The sequence below is a fragment of the Lissotriton helveticus genome, chromosome 9, assembly GCF_964261635.1.
Source record: "Lissotriton helveticus chromosome 9, aLisHel1.1, whole genome shotgun sequence".
NCBI classification, from domain to species: domain Eukaryota; kingdom Metazoa; phylum Chordata; class Amphibia; order Caudata; family Salamandridae; genus Lissotriton; species Lissotriton helveticus.
The window spans coordinates 136,133,361-136,158,508 of record NC_136070.1 but is presented as its reverse complement, the minus strand read 5'-3'; the positions used below and the strand labels follow the sequence as shown (position 1 = coordinate 136,158,508).

Sequence of the window (25,148 nt, the reverse complement as noted above, 5' to 3'; positions counted from 1 at the left end):
GCCAGGAGGCTATAAATAAATGGACGGAGGTTGCTCGTAGCTTCCAGTCCACACTAGCATCCAAAGTGTGTGGTGTCAGTTATTATTGTGTGCCTCCATTGTGTGTGAGCCCCGAGTGCAGCGACCCCCCCCTTACTCCCTTACAGATACCACATGCTGCAGACAGGCAACATCCAATCTTCGGCTACAAGCCCACACTTTAGAATCTGGAAAATTCAGGCACTTGGTGGATCTTGCACAGTAGTATATGCTTCTTATCGCTGTAAATTCTGCACATTCCTCAACTGTGAATCAAACTCTGAATGTTAGTGTTCGCAGATGCTAGTTTTACACACTTAAATGCGATTTACGTGTGTAGAACGTTTAGAGAATTTTGCCAGTTGTAACCGCCTAGCATATGAAAAGAGAGTCTGCAACATCGACTGCACATAAATATTTTCACACATCTAAACCTAATGTCAAGAGCGTGCTCTCAAATACACTAGGACTGGAATTAGAATTATTGTAGTCTCACAATACCTGGAATACCTGGCTCATTTAAAGAATTTAAAACAGGTTAAAAATGTCTTGAAGGAGATAGTTGTCTTTAGTTGTTAGTATGACTCTCTGGCAGTGGGGTACAGTGTGTTGCCAGAGCTCGGGGCAAGGCAAGTATCCGCCCACTTTTCTTTTAAAATGTTGTGCCCCTAAGAATGTTCCTAAGATGTTTGCGCCAAGGGCAACTGTCCCTGTGGCCCCGCCAACACTATGCCTCTACTCTCTGGTGCCCGTTTGCAGTCTGCATTCACACAGGTGCACAAAACCCATAGGGCTGAAGGGGCTTCAGCCCCGAGCTTCTGTGGGCTTGGTGGGGCAGTGTCTGGAGTCCCATCTCCAGCACGCCCTAATTGTTTACAGGTCTTTAAAGACCATTTGCATGTTTACATTTCTTTGTAAACTGTTACAGAGGCTTAGTTTTTTTTCTGGTTCCAGTACCCCCTGGGCCCCCACTCTGCCTACTTCTTAAATTTGTATTCAACTTTTACTGCCATAGTGTGAGAATGCATTTCAGGAAAAGGAATATAAAGTAGGGATGCCAAAAGATAAATACCAGCTATTTGGAGTTTAAAGAGCCTGCAAAGGCCTGGTATTGACAATGATAGGGGTATAAACAAAATATTGTGGATTAATTTGTAACTTGACTTTTCTGTCTTTGTTCTCTTTAATTATTATTAATGGATTATTCAGGCAGCCCTAGAACACAACTAAAAATGTTTTCTATTTATATTTGCCGTTCCAAGTATGCATAGATAAGTGCTGAAAATAGGCTTAGGGTGACTATTTATTTTTGTACAGCCTGGGACGTCAATATAATGAGCTGGCAACCCTAATCACAAGACTGGAAGTTTGTTGCAGGATGAGCACAATATTTATTTCCACCATCCTCGATTCCTGAACAGGGCCGGACTGGGAAGGCAAACTGGCTAAGCAATTGAGTTGGGCCGGCTAATGGGGGAGTTGGGGCAAAGGGGTATGCATGGAAAACACTGCAGCAGCTTTTGGTACAGCGGGCCGATATTGCAGCACTGCTGCAAAATCAGCCCCCTGCACCAAAAACAGCCCCCACTGGTCCAAAACCGTACCTCACCCTTCTGGTCCAGCAAGAAAACACCCAGAGCCTGCTACAGCCAGTACGGCCCTGACCCTAAATAATGCAATAATAGCAATAGTTTAACTTATATCGGAAACCCTACACCAGTCCTCAATAACATACCTAGTTACTACAAGTGCCTGGGAATGCACCCTGCTGTCAGACAACTCACTCCTCATTCTCGCCCTTCACTTTCACACCCACCCTGCACTCACAGAGATCACAATGCACTTACACTGATCACCATGCACTCACGCAATTGACCCTGCACTTACAGCGATCACAATGCACTCACACTGATCACCACGCACTCAAACCATTCACCCTGCACTCTCCGTGACCACACTGCACTTATGCCACTCACCATGAACTCACACCATTCTCATTCCACTCTGCACTCACAGTGATCACTCTGCACTTGCACTGTTCACCCTGTGCCTCACCCTGCAGTCACACGAAAACAATACTCACCTTGCACTCCAATAGAGGCTGCTAGTAGATGGGGGTGGTAAGTCAGGTGGAGGGGAGAAGAGGAGTCAAATAAAACAAAGAAAGACTTACTTTTAATGGCCAGCCGGCTGCCGCCTCTCCTCCGTCATTTTCATCTTCCTGTCCCGGCCGGCAGCAGGAAGTACCCGGGCACACAGGTTCCCCTGAACCAATCACAGCACTGCAATGCAGTATTGTGATTGGTCTGAGCGTCATTTATCGGTGCTCAGACTGGAACAGGGAGCCTGTACCTGTTCCTCACCAGGCTGTGTAATTCAGCCTAGTAGGAACATGCAAAGTGCGCATGAACTGTTTGGTTGGTTGGTTTACATTTTACATTTTTTATTTATTTTTTGGCCTAAGAGGGCCAGCCAAACAGTTATTGCGCACTTAGGGAGTGCACACCATTCCTTCCCTGCTCTGGCCAGCCTCGCCCCGCCCCACCACTGACATCAATAGGGAAAATAAAATGATAATAACAATACGTTATCATTGTATTTTTCCTTGTGAGCAGTGGCGCGATGTTCATCCGCCTTAGCGGAGGAGTCGCCAATGCAGCACTCATGTGACACTTTACTCAGCTGTCCCCCTCACTGCTCACTTTGCAATCTCACTCAAACAAGCCAATCACTAACAATACATTAATTCGTCCCACTCTGCATTTACATCCGCTCCCAAATTCATATGGTCCCCTCACTCACCATGCAGTCACTCCTCTCACCCTACTCTCACACTGTTGCATCGCTCAGCATGCACTCACAGGGGCACCGTGTCACCCACACAGGACAGAGGGTTATTGTGCCTGCCACAAAGAACATGTACCATGCAGATCACAGAACCGAGTTTGAGTAAACTATGAGAAGCCCTATATAAAAATGAAATGTTTGTCAGAAAGGGGTTATAGAGAGATGAGGTGAATTGTTGGCAAGTGGTATGAGGGAATTCATGGAAAAGGAGGAAATGGAGAAGGGGCACCAAAAAAGACCATTGTTAGGGCCACCCCTGGCTGTGAGTCTTACCCCCAAACACCAAAGTTCGGGTCTAGTTGTGTCCCTGCCTTTACATGAAACCAGTGATTGGTGGCTGCCAGAGTGCTTAGCCTCTTTGGGTTGCAGAGGAACTGGTTGTGTATTCCATGGACTCACCAGGCGCCTTGAACTCCTTGAAAGTGTCATTCACCAGTGGGAAGTGAAGCACTGTGGGGGCGTTGGGGTTCTCGGTGTCTGTAAACGTGTAGCACTCCTTCGTGCTCTTCTTCTCTTCATCGCTCAGCACAATTTTGGGGAAAGCGATGCCCTGTTCCGTGCAGTATTTCTCAGTCTGCTCCACCGACTAGAGAAAAAAAAGTGCAACAAAATGACTCATCAAACACACACAAGTTGTCCACATAGCGTCCAATCCAAGAGAAGCATGAATGCATTACTTACTGCGTTATTGCGTAAATGTACAACCAGCTCCAGACTGTATATTAGTTACACAAGGTGTGGTTTGCCAACAAATAAAAGCAAAAGAAAGGAACCTAGTAGGAAATGTTCAATAAAATATGTCTTGTGTAAACTTGAATCAACTTTACCAAACATTGCTTGGAATACGTAAAGTATTTGGTTTAGATGCTGTGTAGTTAAAAATAATCATCATAGAACCTCCCTGCTCCAAAAAGTTATGCTGTAAACTAAATAAATGCAGATGCTAGACTTACATGGATGACATGGCTGGAGTACACAGGTAGGTTGAAATCTAGGCATGCATTAATCGACATTTCGCAATGTGGCCTTATCTCTCCCTACGCCTTCTCAGTCCTTACACTTTGAGTGTCCCACTTCTTAAGACAGACAACAACCACTGCCCTCTTTCTCTTTATTTATTTTTTATGACACTTTAACTTTACTTCTATTTACACAACTCCAGCCCCTCCTGCTCAGTACTGAACACTCCCATCAGCCTTTGCGTTTCCTTTGTTTTTCCTGTCTCCTTAACCAGCTGGGTAAACCTCCCAGAGGAAAAGGTAAGCAATGTCTTTGTTTACCTTTCTTGAGTATTTGCAGTCAGAAATTTCTCAAGCTTCCCCTTAGAGGGCACAGAGTGCTCTTGGGATTTGGGATTCACGTGCACCTGGAATAATAGTTCGACTTCACTGAACACATCATTTTTCGCCCCTACCTCTATTCATCCGGGATGTGGCCGTGATGACGCAGGCAGGCGCAATTTGTCATTTGTATAGTCAGCTTTGCAGACAAAACTCTTTGAACCTTTAGATACCATTTCTCTATCTGTTTTAGGCGGGAAAAATCATTTACCCCGCATGCGAAACAACGTGTGCCATTATAACGTGGTCATTACAACGACCGCATTGTTACATCGCATGCCATTACAACGCAAACCGTTACAACGACTTGCTGTAGGGGGCAGAAGGTGTTGGATTTTAAATCCAACACCTTCCCTACTGTTGCACAGACTGGAGTTAGAATAGTAAATTATATCCAACATCCAGCGCCCCTCTGCAGCAAGTCATTGTAATGACTTACATTGTAATGCAATGCTATGTAACAACGTGCTTGCTGTAATGACCGTGGTGTAATGGCATGTGTTCTAAACGCATGCGTTATAACGTGGTCTATTCGTCATAGGCAATAATCACCAACAGCCTGGTTAATTGCTATATGTGCAGAAAGTCTGGTTACCGCACTTATCTCAGTTAGGAGCTTGGCGGCTGACACTGCAGTTCCTTATTTTCCTGCATAGATTTCGGTAGGTCAAACCTGCCAACATTTATTGGGGGAAATAGTCCCCATAATTACTGGGGCATGCGGATTTTGGTGAGTTCAGCACAAAAACCCACATGTTAGACCCCATTATTGGGAACAAACTTGTTATTGAGAGTTATTTATAGGACTCAATAAATTACAGCCGTGGAGCCAGATTGTAAAGACTTCGATAAATATAACAGCTGCCCACTGGTAATGAGCGCCTTAAAATATAAGGCTTTATTCTTGGTAGCTACTGCAGCGGCTCAAAAGAAAGGGGAGTTGAGTTATTTACGGTGTAAACCCACCTTTAATCATTTATATTCTGATAAAGCCATGTAAACACCTGATTCTTTTTTGTGTGATGCCTCTGTTACAATTTCATTTAGAATAGGAGACTGTACTACCAGTGTTCCATCCTGATCCTTCTGCTATGGATGGGGAGACATACATTAGATATACTTAGGGCTTTACCTGGGTAAATGGTACAACTATACAAAAATAATACCCTAAGCTCTACCCTCGCCTCCTCCTTCTAACTGGAGAAAGCCGCATCTTTCAGGATATCTGACTCTATTTGTTTTTTTTTTGGTTCCTCATCCAAATGTAACATGCCATCAGTAGCAACTTCGATGGCTTAGGTTGCCTTTTAACCCCTTGGGCGCAGGCGCGATTCTGCGCCTGTGCGGCGCTTTTAATGAGTGGGCGGGCACATGAGAGCCCCCAGCCGTCATCAGCACACGCCCACCGTAGTGCATGACGGCCGGGGGGCCGTCATCAGCATGGAAGGGGTTAAGGACGTATGTATGGCATCTTAAGTTTCCTTCCCTGAAGGGACATGGGGGCGATCTACAAGGTGGTGGTGGCCACGTGGGTGGGAGCCTGTGGAGTTTCTTCCATGTATGTATGCATGGCAGCGACATGGTTGTCCACAAACTTCTGTTCATCACTATCATTTGCAAATATGAGATGTTCTTCTATTTCTTTTGGTAAACGCTTTTTATCAGCAGATAAATGATGTCCATAAATTCTGTTTTTGGGATTAATGAATAAAATCTCTTGGCATTAATTATTATATGTTTTTATGTCATGGACTGCTTGTTACCACTCAAATTGTAGGAAGGTGGATAAGAAGGTAATGATTTGATTACTTACTAGTAACCTTTAATACTTCGACCCTACTCTTCCTTGCCCTATATTCCCTTCCTCCCACCCAGTTTGTGGAATCATTATTGATGAAATGGCACCGGAAGAATAAAAGATGATGGGAGTGTATATCGCTCAGCAGGACGGGGAGGAGTTATGTAAATGGAAGTAAAATGAAAGTGTCAAAAAATTATTAAAAATAAAGAGAAAGGGGGCTATGATGGTTGCCTGTCTTGGGGAATGGAACGTCGAGATTGTAAAGACTGAGTCGAAGAACGCTAGAACTTAAAGTAATGAAGATTACTGGTAAGTAATTTAATTACTGGTGTAATCAAGCCACCCCTGATGATGGTGTCCTAGGCGGACACCTAATATTGAATTAATTTAGCACTAGCTCAAACAGGGCTCTAACAAGTTATTGCCACTGAGGATTTTCTAGACATAGAATAGAGCCGCAACATGTCAGACTAGTCTTCTTCTGAATTGTATTGTGGGGGGTGAAAATTCGTTTAATAAATATTGGCTTGAAGCTGTATTGGTGGTGGTTATAATGACAACCCCACAAGCATGGCACATTACTAAAGACAATGTTCAGCATGAGTGTTGGTAGGGGGTAGGTAGCTCAACTTGTGCATCCTGCCCAAGACAATCCTCTCTATTTTAGCTCACTTTTCTGTGAAACCTCCTGATGCACCAATCGGAGCACCTTTGTAGGTCCCCTAGGGAGAGCCTGGCAGCACCTGTGATTTTTGTATACAATGCCAACAGTATGATAGTGAGAGAGAATGGCTTCTGCTGGCTGATTAAAGATGTAACTGATATTTTCACAAGCCAGTGGCTCAAATAGGTAAGTGAAAAAAAGCTAATGGCTGAAGGAGGCTAACACATAGGCCACTCAATGTATATTTTAAGCAATAGGTCTTTAGGCAGCTACGCTGTCAATCCAGACCTAAAAAAAGAAGGCGCATCTGTGTTTAAGCCATTGCTTGCTGATTACAATAGCTGAGGGAAGCCGGCATCTACCTGGACCTTGTACATGGCACATAGGCATAAGCAATCCATGGGTGACCATTTTTCTGTGTTTGCCACAGAATCCACCCATTTAGTCCACCTGCAGTGCAGATTTTCGAAGTGCTGCTAAAGTAAATCAGCTGACCAGCGAGACTAAGAGAATGAAAATGGATTCTACCACTTTTTCTTTTCAGCAGATGTTTCTCACACCACCCCAATTCCTGACTTGTATTTGTGAGAAGAGTCCTCAGAAACAGGCGCCAGCTGGCATTAGTAATACCAAACTCATTGAGGCCGAGTCACAAAGGTAAATTTACAGGTGGGTAAATCTACACATGTAAATTTACTCTTAGACTTTTCAATTAGTAGTACAGTTACTAAAAAGTCTAAGAGTAAATTTCACCATTTCTGCCAACAGGTCAGAGATCTTCCTATGGTGAAAAAACGATATAATTTTTTGATAAATATTATTTTAATGTTTTTTTTTAAAGTGCAGGAAAATTAAAATAGTGCTACAGCACTAGTATTTAATTTTGAACATTGTCACCTTAAGTAAAATGTTTATATTTATTATGTTTTACAAATTATTACAAGTTATGTGTACAATTAATTTAGATTACTTTCATTATTAAAAAAAATAGAAATAGATTTATATTTAAATTAAACATGTTATTAAAATATTTTAGAATAAAATACAATTTTTTTATACAGGTATAATTTTCTAACAATAAATCCAATTTATATATATTTTTAAAAAGTCAAAGCAAATTAATTTAATTTAACTTTATTTCCTATGGTTTTTTTTAAGTCTCTACCTCCATTATTTTCTAATGGATGGTGTTGCAATACCAGCAGTAGGCCATGTGTGGTGCTGGATTTACTCCAGGTGTGAGCTGGAGTACATTTATGAGTGTTTAAGTCCTTTTTGCTACAATAACTATCGAAGTGCAGTTTGTGAATACTAATGACCTTACTCTTTTGTGGGTGGGTGTATGTCCACTCTAAACCCCTCCTTAACCCTCACTTAACCTTGTCATAAACCGCTCTCGTTTAGAAGTAAGAATTCTTCATTTTTCCAGCCTCTCCCCTATCCCTCGACATTTAGTCCTAAAATGTAGGCATGCATGTGCAGAGATCTCAGTAGTCAGGGGGAAATCACCACACATAACAGTTAGGAGAGGTCCTCCGCTCCTCCGCTCCACCGCTCCACTGCTCTTTGAGTAGGAAAAATAAAATTATAATAACGTAGTTATTATTTTACTTTTTGAAGGTTCCTGGCTGGGTTAGGGCAGGGCAGGGCTGAAGGCACAGGGGAAGGAGTTGTTTGCACACTTCAAGTGCGCATGACTGGTTGGCCGGCCGTCTTGGCTTGGCGAAACAGTCATGCACACTTTGCAGGTTTCCCACCAGGCTGCATTACCGAGCCTGGTGGGGAACATGCCCAGGCCCCTAGTCCCCATCTGAGCGCCGATCCAGGGTGCTCAGACCAATCACAACGCTGCATTGCAGCATTGTGATACGCTTAGGGGAGCCAATCACAATGCAGCATTGCAGTGTTATGATTGGCTATGGGGAGCCTGGATGCTTCTTGCTTGCGGGACTCCCAGAGAAGCAGAGGAGAGATGCCGCCGGCGAAAGAGGTAAGAGATATTATTTTCTATTATAATTGTGTTCCCACCTCCCCTCCGCTCTACCCTCATTCCCTGCCAGCCGTTACTGGAGAGGTGGAGACTAAGACCTCTACATGCAAGTTTATGAATAGCATTTTGTAGTATTTGAGTACTACTACTAAAACAACAAAATGCAGTTTGGGAATAGGCGCCATCACGTCCACAGCCCAGTAAACTGGTGTTGTGACCTGGAATGTTTTGCGCTCCAGCAGAGCACAATATAATGGTGTGATTTAATTTTGTTTCAACACACACGAGGTATGGTTGGCATCAAGATCCAAGGCCTAATTTTTTTTTAATTCTCTTTATTGTTTTTAACACAGGTATATCCCCTAGGTCAAATTTCTAAAGCATTTTCTGTGAGCAGTTGTGTCTTGCTCTAGACTGACCTATGAGTTTTCAGCAGTAAAAGATACCAACTCATGGAAAAAGCTTTGTGAATGAGCTAAGTGTTTGCTGCTAACTTACGCATGTGACCTGAAGTTTACAAGTTTAAATCTTGGCAGTTCCAACTCAGCCATTCATCCTTCCAAGGCTAAAAAAATTAAATAATCTTATCTTGTAGTAAAACCCATCATTTACAGCAATTAGATATGGTAAAAACCATGGCAGTAAAAGCCACATTAAAAGAGATTGGACACATCCGATCCCAAAATCACGCACCTTACGGGCATCCACCCCCTCCTTCTAAAGTATCCCCACCACCTGGTTCATGGCACAAAAGTCCCTTAAATCCACCTGGATTTGAATCTCAATACGTAATTATTGAAAGATTTGCCAGTCCATGTAAGAAGGGCATTCAAACATATATATCAAGTTGTGTCCTGTAAAAAAGTCAGATAGAAGATAATTCATCATGGTACACTCATCCTAAAGATATACGAGAGAAATCCAGTTGTGCCCAAATGTAGGGCATATAGTCCCTAAATCAATTTTCAAAATTCAATGATTCTGAATGGGACCAAGATGCCAAGAAAAAGAAGAGCATAAATATCCCTCTACTACCTGCAAAGGTGTGTTCAAGGAGTAGTCAAATGACAGGATGACGTCGACTTTTCTCTCTGCTTTCAACAAGGACGGGTAACTGGCATTGATGTAGTAAGCCGCATCCACAAGGCACAGTCGTTCTGCTGATGGCGTCAGTTGATTAGGGCAAGAGTCTAAGGGACAATCTGAAAGGCAAACATCTTTAATTAAGGTGCTTGACAACCCAGACCTGACTCTGATAAGCAGCAGAAAGCTTTACAGAAAAATATTTTATTACAACAGGATCCGATAAAAAAATTAGGAGCTTTTCATAGAATTGTTGCATTGCTTTGTTTCTTTTATCAGTAATCTCATTAATCCAATTCCTGGTCGCAGTCCTTGCATCATGAGGCATGAGATCACAAACTTGAAACATCAGCCCTGCTGCCTACTTAAAATAATAAGTCTATGCTCCCCCTCCCATTAATTTATTGTCATGAAGCATTACCTCTAACCAAAATCATCCCGAGAGGGCTACTAAAGCAGCTGAACAGGCCCAAGATTTGGAAAGATCATCCATTAGGCCAACTAGTCAGAAGGGGCAATGCCCACATACAAAATGATGTTGGAAAAACCCAGAAAGCCAATTATGCCCCAAGTTGAAGAAGCCCAAAAGTCTGAATGTACAACCTGTGCACCTAGTGGTGCAGGTCCCAAAAAGAAGGGGTACTTACAAGACACACCCCTGCAAAAGAAGGAGAAGCCAACATTAGATTCCAGTCAGGGACCAAGGCCAGAACTGACCAGAGGCAAGTCAAAACAATGAGAGTACTTGGGTGGAATATGGGATATGATATGGGGAAAGAACACAAGAACACAAAGGAAGACGGCTAGAGACAACCCGTGACATGAGATAAAGTCCCTGAAACAAATCCAATTGCAACCACATTGGAGAGAAAAAACAAAAGGCACAAACATAAATTGCATCACGTCTAAAATGGTAGGTCAAGTGCACACCAGCCTGAGCTAGACACCAAAAGCAATCGAACGGGAAAAGCTAGAAGCAAGGGCAAATGTTACTGACAAGACAGGAATACAGTGCCAAATTCCATATATTGGAAAGACCCTGTTCCATGAAAAATCCCCATGTGGTCACAGGAGAAATGACAACCCCCAGAAAAAGGCCAAGATACAGCAAGCTAAAGAAAGAGATAAGCCCAGAAGGTGACAAACACAATGCAATGCACACGGGTGCACCCACCGGCACAGGAGAACATATGAGGCCACTCAAGTGCAACAAGCCCAAACAGGTAGCAAAATAGTTACCAGAGATCCTTAATCAAGTATCAAGTAGCCCTAGTCATGAGGAGGTTCAGCCTATGTCTGAGGAACTGAGGACTAATAAGCTGCAATGCAAATGGGCTGAAAGACAGTGGAGAATGCATTATGCTAATAATGATAAAGCTACCTGGAAGGAATGCCTAGCTAAATACAAAAAATAGATAGTGACCACCAATGCAGCATATTTTGCAGATCTTATCTTAAAATCACCAAATAGTGCTAAATGCGTTTTTAATATACTGAGAGATATGGCCAGCCCTGATTGCACATGTAATGGCCTGGCAGCCTTCTTTCAGGAAAAGATCAATAGGATCATTGAAGATACCCCATTAGGCACTAGTGAAAGGGAAGAAATAGGACCATCTAACTTAACTGGAGTTAGGGATATTGGGTTGGAGCCGTGGAGGCAAGGGATAACCCTTGACCACTGGGAATTGCCTATGGAGGAGGAGTTTGTTAAGGTGGCAATGGGGGTCTCTTCTAGCTCACCGTTGGATCCAATCCCCCAAAAACTTTGGAAAGAGTTGTGTTCTGAGATCCTTCCATTGCTTCACCAGCTGTGTAATCAATCTCTCAGCAGTAGAGTGGTTCCATCTTGTTGGAAGGAGGCGATAGTATCACCTCTCCTCAAAAAACCCTCACTGGACCCCAACTGTCTTGGGAATTATAGACCAATCTCCCTTTTACCATATCCAGTAAAGATAGTGGAGCGCCTGGTGAGCCGAGCACTCTCCGGCTTTTTGGAAGGTAATAATAAGCTGGGGGAAGATCAATTTGGTTTTCGTCCAGGCCATGGGACTGAGACAGCACTGGTTACCGTGTTGGACAATCTTCGGATGCGTGCAGACAGGGGACAATCTGCGACACTGATTTTGTTGGACCTGTACACCGCATTCGATACGGTAAACCATGCCACCTTACTGACAAGACTGGAAAAAGTGGGGGTGTCAAATATGACCTTGCGATGGTTTTAGTCTTATCTGGCAGGTAGACGCCAGGCTGTTGCTTTGCCTCCTCCTCAATCAGACTTTACCATCAATGAGCACGGGGGTTCCTCAGGGGTCCTCAAATATTCCCTTCTTATTTAATGTCTACATGCGGCCACTTTTGGGTGTCATCAAAGCCCACAATATAAGTGTGGTTAATTACGCTGATGACACTCAATTGATTGTGTTCTTGGAAGGCGACCATGGGGACTCCCAAGAAACATTTCATAAAGGTGCTAACTAAAACGAAACTGAGGCGACCGCCATTGTCTCATATTTATATAGTTACAAGAAAAAGGTTGTTTTGATATATTGGCCCTGCCCTGTTCAAACTCTTTAAGGTGAATAACTATTTTGACCTTCTCAAAAACTACTTGTTAAGAAAAGGGAAGCCTTCAATTAAAAAATACTCATACATTTAGGTCCATCCCACATGAAAAAACTCTAACAAATGTTTTATACAAATCCACATAGTATTTATTACATCTTTTATTACACAAAGAAATAAAACACCTTAACACATTCAACCACAAAAATATTTTGTCACAATTATTAAATAAAAAGGATAGAGGGCCTGATTATGAGTTTGGCGGTATGGGAGAGGGGATGCAGACCACTGCCCGCACCACCAAACTCGACTGCTGGCTGCCCACCAGATTACGAGTGTCCTCGTTAGCTGGCAAGTGGTCCCTTGTGTTCCCACAGCGGTGCCTACCACAATGAGAACGCCAAGGCAAGTTCCTCCCTGAGTGTTTGAGCCTCACCCAACACATGTAGTCATCTTAAATTTGACTCATATTAATGTCTCATGTATTCACCATTCAATTCAAGATCTAAGTTGGTGAACCCAGTGAAGAGAGAGTGAACTTACAATCAAAAGCCTTCTTTTTCTAGTCATTTAAGATTGGATGGTACCACGGGACAGGATCTTTGAAGGCCTTGGTTTAAATGATGTCATGGAGAGCTAGCTGTGTGTTGTGTGATATGATTATGAATAATAGTGTAAATAACTACTTGGAAATGGACTTGAACTGAGTCCTGAAGAAGCAGCATAATGCTGCGTAACACAATATTATTGTTTTTTTCCATGAGGGTGGACCAAATTCATGGACCTAAATATATACATTTTGTTTAATTGAATGCTCCCCTTTTCTGAACAAGTAATATATATATTTATTCACTGAAAAAATGTAAGGTTAAAGTAACTTTGTAGTTAGCTCACTAAGTCAGCGACAACATTTTTAACAAAAACAACATATAAATGTACAGGTTATACTTATTTTGACAATTTGTATTCATAATGTTCCACCCAAGTTTTTGGGTACAGCAGAAAAAGTTTCCAGCAGGGCAAAAATTCTATGTACTACATACTAAGTATTGTAAGCAGCCTTGAGCTATTAGACAGAATCATCTCAGCATGACAATTGATACTTAAAATAGAAGACTGTGTGCACCAGGTAATAGCTTATGTACATGTGCTTGTTTTGCTTCTGAAAATGGGCTATCTGTAAAGGTTTCACCCCAGTATGCAGGCTGCAGACTTTCACCTTCAGACATTGGTTATTTTTCGTGAATTGTTGCGCTTTTGACAAGTTTTGCATAGAATATACACTGTTCTTAGTAGACACTTTTTAATACTCTGTAATGTATTTCTCATAAGCGTTTCACTGTCTGCAAACAGTGTGTTAAAGGGTACGCTCTCTCTATAGAGTAAACAATGTCAACGGTAACCACTTTTCTACTTATATATCTACTTAATTTTTCAATGTAGGCTCAGTGACTGTCAGGGGAAGACTGTCCGTAGTAAGGCATTCGTTATGTAACAGTGCTTCAGTATCTGTAGGAACTTGGTTTTCCCTGAGCAGTTGTATAAAGATTGAACACCGTGGGCAGGACAGGTTACCCTTTTATCTGTGGTTCATAGTCAATAAGAACTCGGCTACCCTTGAAGTGCATGGTATAGGGTCAATGTTGCACATAACACAAGCTTGCTTTACCTATAGGGGTTTTAAGTATGATAGAGCAATGTTTATAGATACAGCCGTGCAGCCTACTCCCCAAGCCATTAATTGCCCTAGGAGCCCAACCCCCTGGGACAAAATCGAGGAAAAGGAGGATGCACCCCATAGTATTCGAACTCTTGACCTGGGGGTGGGCTCCCTGAGGCCATAAATGGCTTTTTTCATGATTTCAGACAGGATCTTTGAATTAATAAATGCAACCCCGGCCGCCATTTCTATCCACTCCCGCAGGAGTCTTGCAGGATCGTGGCAATTTTTGCTGATTGATTGGGGGCTTGGCCCCATTGGGGTCCCTCTGGGTCCCCGCATGGGGCACAGGGGGTCAAAGTTTCCCTTCCAGGTCCCATTACCTCTTTTTTTTCACAAGTTCAGGACAAGGGACCCAGGGCTAGATGTAGGTAACTTGGAAATACCGATCCCTAAATACCGAATTTTACCGATTCGGTATTTAGGAATCGGTATTTCAGATGTAGGTAAGAATTCAGTAAAAAGACCGAATTCTTAATATTCGTTATTACCGAATCGGTAATTGAGATTTGGTATTAATAAATACCTACCCATTCATTCCTATGGGCCTGGAGGCCCGTAGGAATGAATGTAAAGACATTCTGTATTACCAAGGAGGTATTTCAAGGGTGCCAGGGTGTCCAAAGGACACCCTGTTGCACTCCTGAAATGTGCATGCGTGCACATGTGGCACACATGCATGCCCTAAGGGCATGGATGTGTGCCACATGGCACATTTCAAAAAGCAAAAAAGTGCTTTTTTAAAGGAAATCGCTATTTACCACCAACTTACAGTTGGTGGTAAATAGCGATTCCTTAAGGATGAGGTGCACTGTTTTATGTGCTACCTACATTGCATTTAAGGAATCTGTTTTACCGATTCCTTAAATGCAAGGCCATAAGGAATCGGGATTAAGGAATTTACTGATTCCTTAATACCGAAACCGCCCTACATCTCAAATGCCTAAATACCGGTCGGTAACGGTGAAACATAATGAATTTCACCATTACCGTCCGGTATTGGGACAACTACATATGGCCCTAAGTCCCTGAGTCCTATAATATAATGGCTGCCAGCAACATTTTTCTTATGTCAGCCAATCAGAGCTCTCGCTCGAGCAGGAGGCTGACTTCCGCAGGAAGGAATTGACCCAAGGGAGAAAAAGCTCCCTGGACAATCAGAACTCTCCATTTTTAAATTGGAGCTCCAGCGAGAGTCTCTCGAGCCTCTCACCAACCCAGCTGTCCAGATAGCTAAATGTTTTGGAACTTTAATTTTTCAAAAACTTCTGAATTAATTTACTACAAATAACAAAAAGCACAATTTGCGTACCACGATCTAGCTATCTGCCAAATTTGGTGTAATTCCATTCAGCCATTTTTGCTGTAGCCTTGTCTAAAGAAGTCTGTGGAAAATAAATTGGGTATTTTTCGCTTTAAGACCCCTCTTTTTTTTTTCGACCCCAGCTTGATGGACCACCTCGAAACTTTCCATGCACAAACAAATCGAGAAGTAGCACCTTTTTGAAAAGTTTCGTGGAGATTCATCAAACTGAGCCAAAGTTATTAGCAACATAAATACTGCTTTTCGTATTGAACAGCTGGCCTAACTATAACTACCCAGAGGCAACTGCCACTGGGTAATGTATTATATATATATTTATATATATAAATCCCTGGCATGATATATCGAAAAAGGGTTCAAAATACAATGGGTTGCGGTACTGTTTTTACTTTCTACCGTGGCTCGGCTTAGTAGAAGCACAATTAGACTATAAAATAGTCACAAGAAAACAGAGGAAAAGATTTGAAAGAAAACATTTGGCAGGAGGTGGTATTATAGAATAAAGACACAAATAAAGAAAATGAGAAATTAGTGGTCACCGGGGTGAGAAAGCAACAATATCGCATTCACACCATCAACTACCACCATATTGTCAAAATATGTATAAATAGGGAAGTACAGATTTAACTCCAGATCTACTTACCTTTACAGTGTAGTGGTAGTTGACACTGTGGATTCAATGCCGATATTTCCACCATGATAATTTTATCTACCTGCCAATTTAATCAACATTAGTCTGCAAATTGAAGACTAAAACATCACGGAAAACATCAGCACAATCCTTAAGATAGACAGCAAGATGCTACACTACCTTTCCACGTGGAGAATTGGCTGTGGTCACTGTAGTCCCTGTGCATTTGGAAACCTCTCAAGAAGTTGTGCTGTTCTCCATCTATGAAGCGATTGGTCAAAATATCCTTCAGGGTGTTGGACAGCATCCCAGGTGGAGTGTGCATATGGGTCTTCAGACGTGGGGTTTTTCTTTTGGTTTGGACTGTATCCTTGTCTGCAACAACACAAAGGAAAATAATATTGAAGAGGGAGTATGTGATAAGTGGTGATTGCTGATATGGAAGGCATAGTTGATTGAATTCTCCAGCATGTTTGCTCTATATGGAGATATGTTCCAAATACGTTTTTTTTATTAGAATGTTATTAACATTGTTTTCTGCCCACATACAAAGCAGGGCACATTTTCACACAAGAAAAATACATTTTTGACAACAGAATATATAAAACACTATGCACAAATTTGTTCAACCCCATAAAATTATTAAAATCATGCTGAACAAGGGCAGAAAGGCTCTTTCTTCTTATGACTGCAAAGGCCCGCACTGTTCCTCAAAGTATATCAAGGCATTGGCCTAGATAGTTTACTTCAGTGGACCAGGGCAGGGCCAATATGAATCTCTGACTGTGCCAATTTTGCACTCTGGTTTCAGCTTTTCCTCGGAAATATTTAAGTCCATTTTGGAGCTTCTCTGGAAAGTCACTTAGGAGAAAAAAGATTTGTTCTTCCGCTCGTACCCCCAGCACCTTGTGACCCTCATAGGTGAGTAGTGCGCTTAACAAATCCCTGATTGATTAATTAATAGTGCTCATTCTTATGGAGCTGCACATTGGGCAATCGAATAAAAAAAATCTGACTATCTGTGGCACCAAAGAGGCATTAAGCAGATATTGCTGTATTTCTTCTGTTCAGTTTTATTTAATAGTAAGCAACCTACTCTCACCAGTGCAGAAAGCCTCCTTTCTCCCTGGTTTAACAGCAGGATTAAATTCTGCTGTGCACTTGGCGAAGGGTCCAGCATTCCCTTATGAGCGATGTGAGATACATCGTACACTGCACTCATTCTCTGTTCTTGTTCAAGATGCATGCATTGCTTGGTGACCATAAAGTTTATTGTCTCTTCAAGATCATTTGGAGGTTTTTTGGGGCTTGGGATAGAGCCAAGTTCAGGCTCCTATTTTCTTTTAGCCAAATCCACCAGATTGTTTTGCAGTGGTTTTAGTCTTTTTAGACCATATTTAATGGGATCCATCTGACATTTATTTTCGATTCATTTGTAACCCACATCTGATTCCAGGATGGCAATGGGATCCAAAGAAAAAAAACAAAACATTATTTACATTCACTGAGAATAGGGATCAGAAAAAATGTCGATTCTTTCAAACATTCCTCGCCAAATTTTAGTATGCATCAATGACATACCTCTCTAAATCCTTTTCCAACCTTGCCTCAAAACATTATTGACAACTGTGCTCTTCACCAAAAGGGATTCTATTCTAATTTGTAAGTGCCCCTCTTGTATATAAGCTCTTCCTACAGTGGCGTAACGAAACTTGAGGGGGCCCTGTGCAAAGTGTATGGAGGGGCCCCCAAGATCTGGACCCAGTCAGGAGTTCTCAGCCACTACCCCTGCAGAGTGCCGGAGGGGGCCTCCAGGAGCTCAGCCCCCAACCCCCGGCACCATGGGGGCTGCAGGGGCGGTTGGTACGCCACCGCCTTCCTATTAAGATGACAAGATTCTCTCCTATTCCAGGTTTTGGTGAATGGTCAGTTGAGTTCTATAATTCTGTGGCTGACCATATCTTTGAATATATTAATGAAAAGAAGAAGAGGGCGTTTGAAAGATAATTTGTCTCTAGATACTAATACTAGAAACTATGTGAACCCAATTTTTATTTACTTATTTAATACATTCTTAAGGTTGAGAGACTTGTTCATCTTGCTTGGGTTTGCCCTGCATATTACATGATAGTGCTTGCATTATCACAACTAAACAACTAAACTGGTACTCATGCTGTCTATCACAAAATTATTTTAGTAGCCTATCTTAATTTCTTTTCATTCCACTGTGTTTTCCCCCATAAATTGTATGTCTGCTTACATTGAGCACATATCAAAAATGTGACTTGATTAGGTTTGCTAAGGTAATTCCCCTGTAAAACGGATAATAGTAACTTTTTTATCCAGAATTGAATAATGCAATTTTGACGTTGCTAATCAGAGAGTTAGTTTTTAGATGTCTATTTGGCAAAGCTAAGGTAACTGAGAGGTAAGTCAGCTGTATAGGCCTTGCAGTGTGAATTAGTTCAATCGTGATTGGCAACAGTTATTGCACTCTCGCTTGTGTTTGCTTTGTTCGCCCAGAGTTGGAAGGGTATGCCCAGATGTGGGTCCCTTGCTCATTTTGCCACTGTATTCAAGCTAGACTGGCTGATGAGGGTTTGTTACCCGAAATCAGCTTGTTTCCGGTTCAGGGAAGACCTGGCTTGGCAGGTCGGGCTGGACTGTTCCCATGAGGCACAGGGTCAAGACTGATTTGCATATGCCTGTGCCTGAACTGGGGTGGCGAAGTGAACTAAAGAATGATGAAGGATTCACCCCAGATCTGTGACTGGGGGTGAGTGTCTGAAAAGTTTCAGCGCTTCGGTCATCATCTCCTTGTGTTTGCACTGTAACTGCTGCCTTTGTCTGTTTCATGATAAGAACTCACTGTTGAACTAGGACCAGTTAACTTCAGATACCGTCACACTGATATTAAATATCAACGGAAATCCTTACACAGAATAGAAGAATAGAAACACGCATGAACAAAGAGGTGAACCGTGTTTGCAGTTCAATGTATCACATCTTGAAACAAGAATAGCAAATGAAAAGTAACCATGATATACTTGTATATTTGGTTTCAATTGCATTTTGTGTCTAATGAACGCAATTAGGCGTGTAATCTTAAACCTTCTGCCTTACTGTTGAAAACAGGGGCCTAGGGCTGATTTCCTTTTTGCACCAGGTGTAATATAGTGACCTTCCAGTCTGGCTCACTAAGATGAAGAGTTTGCCCCCTTTGTTTCTCACTGCAGAGGTGAGTATTTGATTAGAGTAATGTGCAGATGTGCCCTGCTGCAAATTGACCTCTTTTGCTTATGTACTGATTTCAAGCAGTTTGTCAATTACGGAAATAAAAAACAAATGAATGTAATAGATATTTAAGGTATAAACACCTAAAATAAACCCTTAATGGATTCAGTATATCATACCCTACATTCTAGGAATTCATGTGCTGGTAAAAGGGATAAGTAACGAAACGCAATAATCCCATGACTTGTTCTCCATTTCGCACATCTAAAGGGACTCGTTGAATGCTGAATTCTGAAAGCTTTTAGCGCACCTAAATAGGAGTGTAAAAATCCATTTGATGAGGAAGTCCCATAGAATTCTGATCCACATGATCAGGATTGCTGGAATCTGACCCTTAAAATGGGGGTTGTGAACCTGGGAATTCTGCCTGTACAATGGGATTATGGCAAACACAAATTTACAGTTAAAGGCGGTTTTCTTGGTCCTAGCCAGCAAGACTAGGTGAACACCTACAAACGCGTATGATTGTAGGTGTTCTACAGCGTTGCAGAGATTCTCTCTTCTGAAAACCCTCATAAATGTTCTCCTGTCAAGGGCAGGAGTAAGTGTGCTTACACTGTGCGAATGGAGAGTAAACAATCCCATATTCAATGGGAGCATAGCACAGATAATGGAGTTTTACATACCAACATTTCCCCAAGGATAAATATATATAAGGAAAAGGTGCAACTGGACAGCTGTTTCAGATTTCAATATGGAAAATTTTCACCTGGTGAAACTTTTACTTGAGTAATTTTCAACCAAGAGAGTATTGCTTGAAAGCTACAACTGCTTTAGTTTTCTTTCCAGTAGTCATCCAGGGATACTTCCTAAATCTCAAAGTCAGAAGTTTGATTTAAACTTGGTAAATACTCAGCAGCAGCAAATTATACACTTTTGTTCAATGACCTGTGAGTAGTGATAGCAACTCCTAGGAGGTCATTGTGGCTTTGATTGTATCTTGTACAACACAATGGAGATTGTTGATATCTCCAGATGTTAAAGTCTGTCCAAACAAGGGCATTTACGGGAGAAAGAAGGAATTTGGCTGCTATATGGGCATCAAGAGGAAAGCTGTAGATTCAAGTGGGAGCATCATGTGCCAGTTCCTTAGAACAACTGGTTATGGTGGGTGTTAGCTCACCTAATCATGCACTGTTCACTTGGTGCTCCGCACCTTAAGAAATAAAGAATTTACCACAATCTTTTGAACTCGTGTTTACTCTTGTGTATGCATTTATTTTTCACTTTCCCTTTGCAAATTCGCGACTTTTGTTATTAATGGTATTCATAACAATGTCCATACACATTTCTAAGTACATTTATCGTAACATTTTCATTTGCATCACAGTCATTATATACATTATTTTTATACAAGCATTATTAAACAGGCCCAATGCATTTCGGCACTCGTGGTGGTGCCTTCATCAGGGGCAATTCTGAAAAAAATAAAAAATTCCGAGTGTAAGTGAAAGCAATGTTAGGTGCATGGACTCATGGGGTAGACAGAGATATGAATTAAGTGGCGTACCTGCTCTCAATTGAATTACAGGAGTCGATATGGTGACCTGTAAATCTAAGGCTCTGCGAGAAGTAAACAGATGTGACAATTAGAACTAGGTGTAACATATGGTTTTGAATAACCATACCTATAACGGTATTGTCCACATACCTGCTTGTCTGTATCCAAAGCAACTGTAATGACAAGCATACATAACGTAATTATTTAGAATCCTGGACAAACCTTGGAGCATACGTTTTTAACACGTGGACTAACCCTACCTTATCTTCGTGACTGTGGTGATGTATCTAAAAAGTTAAAGACACATCACGATATTATTATCATAAAAGTATCTGTGTCGGGTCTATCCCGCGCTCAATTCACGGTCAGTAAATACCTGTGTAATATAGATCGCGTTCTTCAATAGTAAAGCCGCATCGCTGGAAATCAATTTCAACCGCGTCCCGGCCGCAGCCACCATTAAGTCTCGGACTGCACGTCGCGTCAGAGTAATGTGAGGTCATAGAAAACGGACTATGGATGTTAAGATCCGGCCGTTTGGTTCTTGCTATTCACGCCATCTTAGACTGGTGTTGAAGCAATAAAACCCATATTATTATCCAATGCCATCAATACTAAAGAATCATTACTTGGCTGATTAGTGCTGAAATAACACAAGTTTTTACCTGACGTAATCGTAATCGACGTGCCAGCTGGATTGGCTATTCAGTTTTAAATTTATAGTGCGAGGTTATGTTCGGGGAGCACAGTGTGAATGTTAACAACTGATCACCGAGTGTTGATGCGTAAAATCATTTGTCCCCATGTTATACCGAAATAGATTGTGAATCATATTAAATATGACACATGTAGATTCAGTGCATACTCTACAAGGAACCTAAATGATGACTGTCTCCTATTCACAATAATTACTATTTTGCGTTGGGTACGTTACATGATTAGAAACTATATACAAGGAGTCGTGTTCCAACATATTTTTGATGAATGTACACAGTGACTTTGTGCTCTCAGAGTCAAATATTCACATTAGCCTCCACATATATGCATGAAAATCTAAAATGACATTCTAACCGTAATCAAAAGAAGTGCAAACAAGATATACAAAACATAATCCTTAGAATATTATTTACACCACAATACATTTTAAATCACTCATGTTTGTCTCTATCAACCTTGTTCTGGGCTCAATGCATTTAGTTAGTCTATAGTGATACTTCTCATGCCTGGACTACATTCTCACTGTATGTAGGTTGTGAAAACCTTTCGTGTGTTTATGTGGTCTGGAGAAGTGGTGGTGTCTCTTGATAAACATTATAAGTAACATGACAGATCATATTTATCATTCAGACCAATGGGGGACTGAGTCTTCAGGTGTTTAATCCAGAATAGTTCCCGTTGTAACAACCTTTGGTTGTTGTCTATGCCTTGTTTGGTCATTACTTGTTCGATAACGAAATATCGCAATTGGGAGATGGTATGACGTGCTTCTTTCCAATGTGCCACCAATGGTGAAGTCATATTCTCGTTCCGGATACGACTTTTATGTTCCGTGATCCGTATTTTGATCTTGCGTTCCGTCTTCCCTATGTACATCTTTCCACATGGACATTTGATGGCATACACTACGTTCATGGTGTTGCAGTTACTCGAGTACCTAAGGTTGATGATTTTGCCTGTCGTCAGGTGTGTGCAAGTATTACCAACAACAACGTTATTGCAGTTCGTGCAGTTTAAACATCTGGTAGTTCCACTGTGGTTGATCATTTCTGTGGATTGTTGTTTTCGCTTGAGTCTTTCCCTCAAATTAGATCCACGCGTATATGCATGTATCGGTGGTTCTCTGAAGAGTCCTTGAAAATCAGGTTCCGTAGACAAAAGTTCCCATCTTTTGTTTACTATTTTTTTGATTTTTGTGGACAAAGTTGTGTATTTGGTAACAAATACCATCCTGTTGGTTGAGGTTTTTGTGCGTGGTTTCAACAGATCCAATCTATCCATTTGTTTTACCCGGTTTATTTGTTCAGATAATATTTCAGGTACATATCCTCGATCCTGGTATTTTTCTGCCTGTTGTTCCAATGTATTGGAACAGGTTTGTTCATTTGAGCATATACGTCTGATCCTGATAAATTGTGATACTGGTAAGTTCCTAATGAGGTGTTTGGGATGGAAACTTGTGTACTCCAGTGCACTGTTGCGGTCCGTTGGCTTAGTGTACAAAGATGTTTCAAATCCGTCGGTTGTTTTGGTAATTCTGACATCTAGATAATCAATGATGTCTTTGCTGATAGTATAGGTGAATTGAATTCTGCTGTCTACTTGGTTGAGTTGTTCAATCAATTGTTCTAAGGAGGCAGGAGTATCATCCCAGATCAAGAAAATATCGTCGATGAATCGACTGTACATTTTCACATGTTTCCACTCGCCTGATGACATCAAGTTATTTGCTTCATACTGTGCCATGAACGTATTCGCATATGCAGGAGCCCCTGCAAAACCCATAGCTGTCCCATTTAATTGTGCATAAAACTCATCCTTCCATATGAAGTGGCTATTGTGTAAGCAAAATTTCAATAATTGTAATATGAAATTTTTTTTGGTTATGGGTAACTCATCCATTTTTAACAATGCCCATTCTGTGGCTTCTAATCCTGCTTGGTGGGGTATAGAAGTATAGAGTGCCACGACGTCAATTGTACACATGATCCAATGTGGTTGGAATCCTTCCTCTGTCGTTCTTAGATGATTCAAAAAGTCTGTGGTATCTCGTATGTACGACCCCCACTGTTGGACAAACTGTTGTAAGTAGTGATCAATGTATTTACCCAATGGGTCAAAGATTGACCCACAACCTGACACTATAGACCTGAAGGGTGGATTGGTAGGGTGTTTATGTATTTTCGGGATCATATACAGTGTTGGTCGTTTAGGGTTTTTTTGTGTGAGGTACAGGGATGTTTGTTGATCAATCCATTCATTATCCACAGCTGTTTGTAAGATAGTGTTTAACATTTGTTGTAAAGATGTTGTAGGATCCATTGGAAGTTTGAAATAAATGTCTTGGTCTGCCACGTGTTCATTGATTTTGTACTCATAAAAGGTTGTATCCATTACGACCAATGCGCCGCCCTTGTCTGCCGGCTGGATTGTGATAGTTGGGTTATTCGCCAAGTTGTTAATGATGTTCAATTCTGTTTTGGACAAGTTATTATGATGATTCCTACTGTAGTGCAATGCTTGCAGATCTTTCTTAACCATTACCTCAAATGTATCCAACATTTTATGAGAAATAGGGGCTTGAAACACGCTTTTGGGTTTAAATGTTCTCTCTGTGGTGTCTTCACTCAATGCTGTTGTTTCTGCCACATTTTCAAAATAGTGTCTTAATTTCAACGTTCTCATAAATCTGAAGAACGCCCCTTCTGTCTCCAACTCATTAGTTGCCACTGTAGGTACAAATGTTAACCCTTTATTTAATGTCTTAATTTGTTGTTTTGTTAGTGTCAATGACGATATGTTGAAAATTAGACCACAGTCCGTCCGCTCCTCAGCTCTTTTCCGGCCGTTTCCTCGCCTTGTTTTCCTTTTGTGGTCATTGTTTCTACTTGTGGTGTTGGTGGTTGTCCTTGGGTTTGAGCCTGTGACAAAAAAACTTGGTCTCTGCTGGTGGTGGCTTGATTGCTAGTATCGGATGGTAATATGACTCCCTCTTGTGTAGCTGATATTGGTCCCCTACGTATGGATGTTTCTTTGTCTGTGACCAGACTTTCTTCTGATGAGCGATTTGAAGCTGGTGTTTTTTTGGGTATAAATTGACGTCTCGCATAAATATCAGCCCACGTGTAGACTTCATTGAGTTTATAGTCTATAGTATCACGTTTATATTTACGTAATTTGCCTTCCTGCAGTTCTTTTTCGTATTTGTCTAGTTTAATATTGATATTATCCAAACTGATTTTCCAGGTATCTCCTTCCATTCTGGCCTCTAATTCAGATTTGAGTGTGTATATCTCCTCCTCCAATTCACGTATTGTTTTGGACAGTTCCTCAATAATAAGTAAGATCAAATCAAGGGAACATTTGTTCAATATTCTGAACCATTTGTCCATGAATTTTGAGTTTAAGTTAAACCGGAATAACATTGGTTTTATTGATAAGCGCAGGCCTCTAGGTATTCGCTTAGCTCGGTGGTACTGGATAAGCGTAGTGGCATGCATCCGTTGGTTTAGTTGACGCCTTGTTAAATATTCAAGTTGTTTTAGTTGCTGACTGATAGATCCCCCATGAACATCCATGTTTTTTACTTCTTTTATGAGAGAATATATTTGATCCGCCTGATCATTAGTATAGGCCATAGTATTGGCCCT

General features: G+C 41.4%; 1 protein-coding gene across 1 annotated transcript in view; it reads right to left on the bottom strand.

Annotated features, from left to right (window-relative positions):
* The window catches only part of LOC144781025 (cytosolic phospholipase A2 delta-like), a 136,468-nt gene that overhangs the window by 19,972 nt on the left and 91,348 nt on the right, over positions 1 to 25,148 (bottom strand). The window contains exons 17-19 of the mRNA XM_078659640.1: positions 16,167 to 16,361; positions 9,696 to 9,862; positions 3,265 to 3,451 (exon numbers count right to left, since the gene is read on the bottom strand). Coding sequence (XP_078515766.1) covers positions 3,265 to 3,451; positions 9,696 to 9,862; positions 16,167 to 16,361 — 549 coding nt within the window. The remainder of the gene's footprint in view (positions 1 to 3,264; positions 3,452 to 9,695; positions 9,863 to 16,166; positions 16,362 to 25,148) is intronic.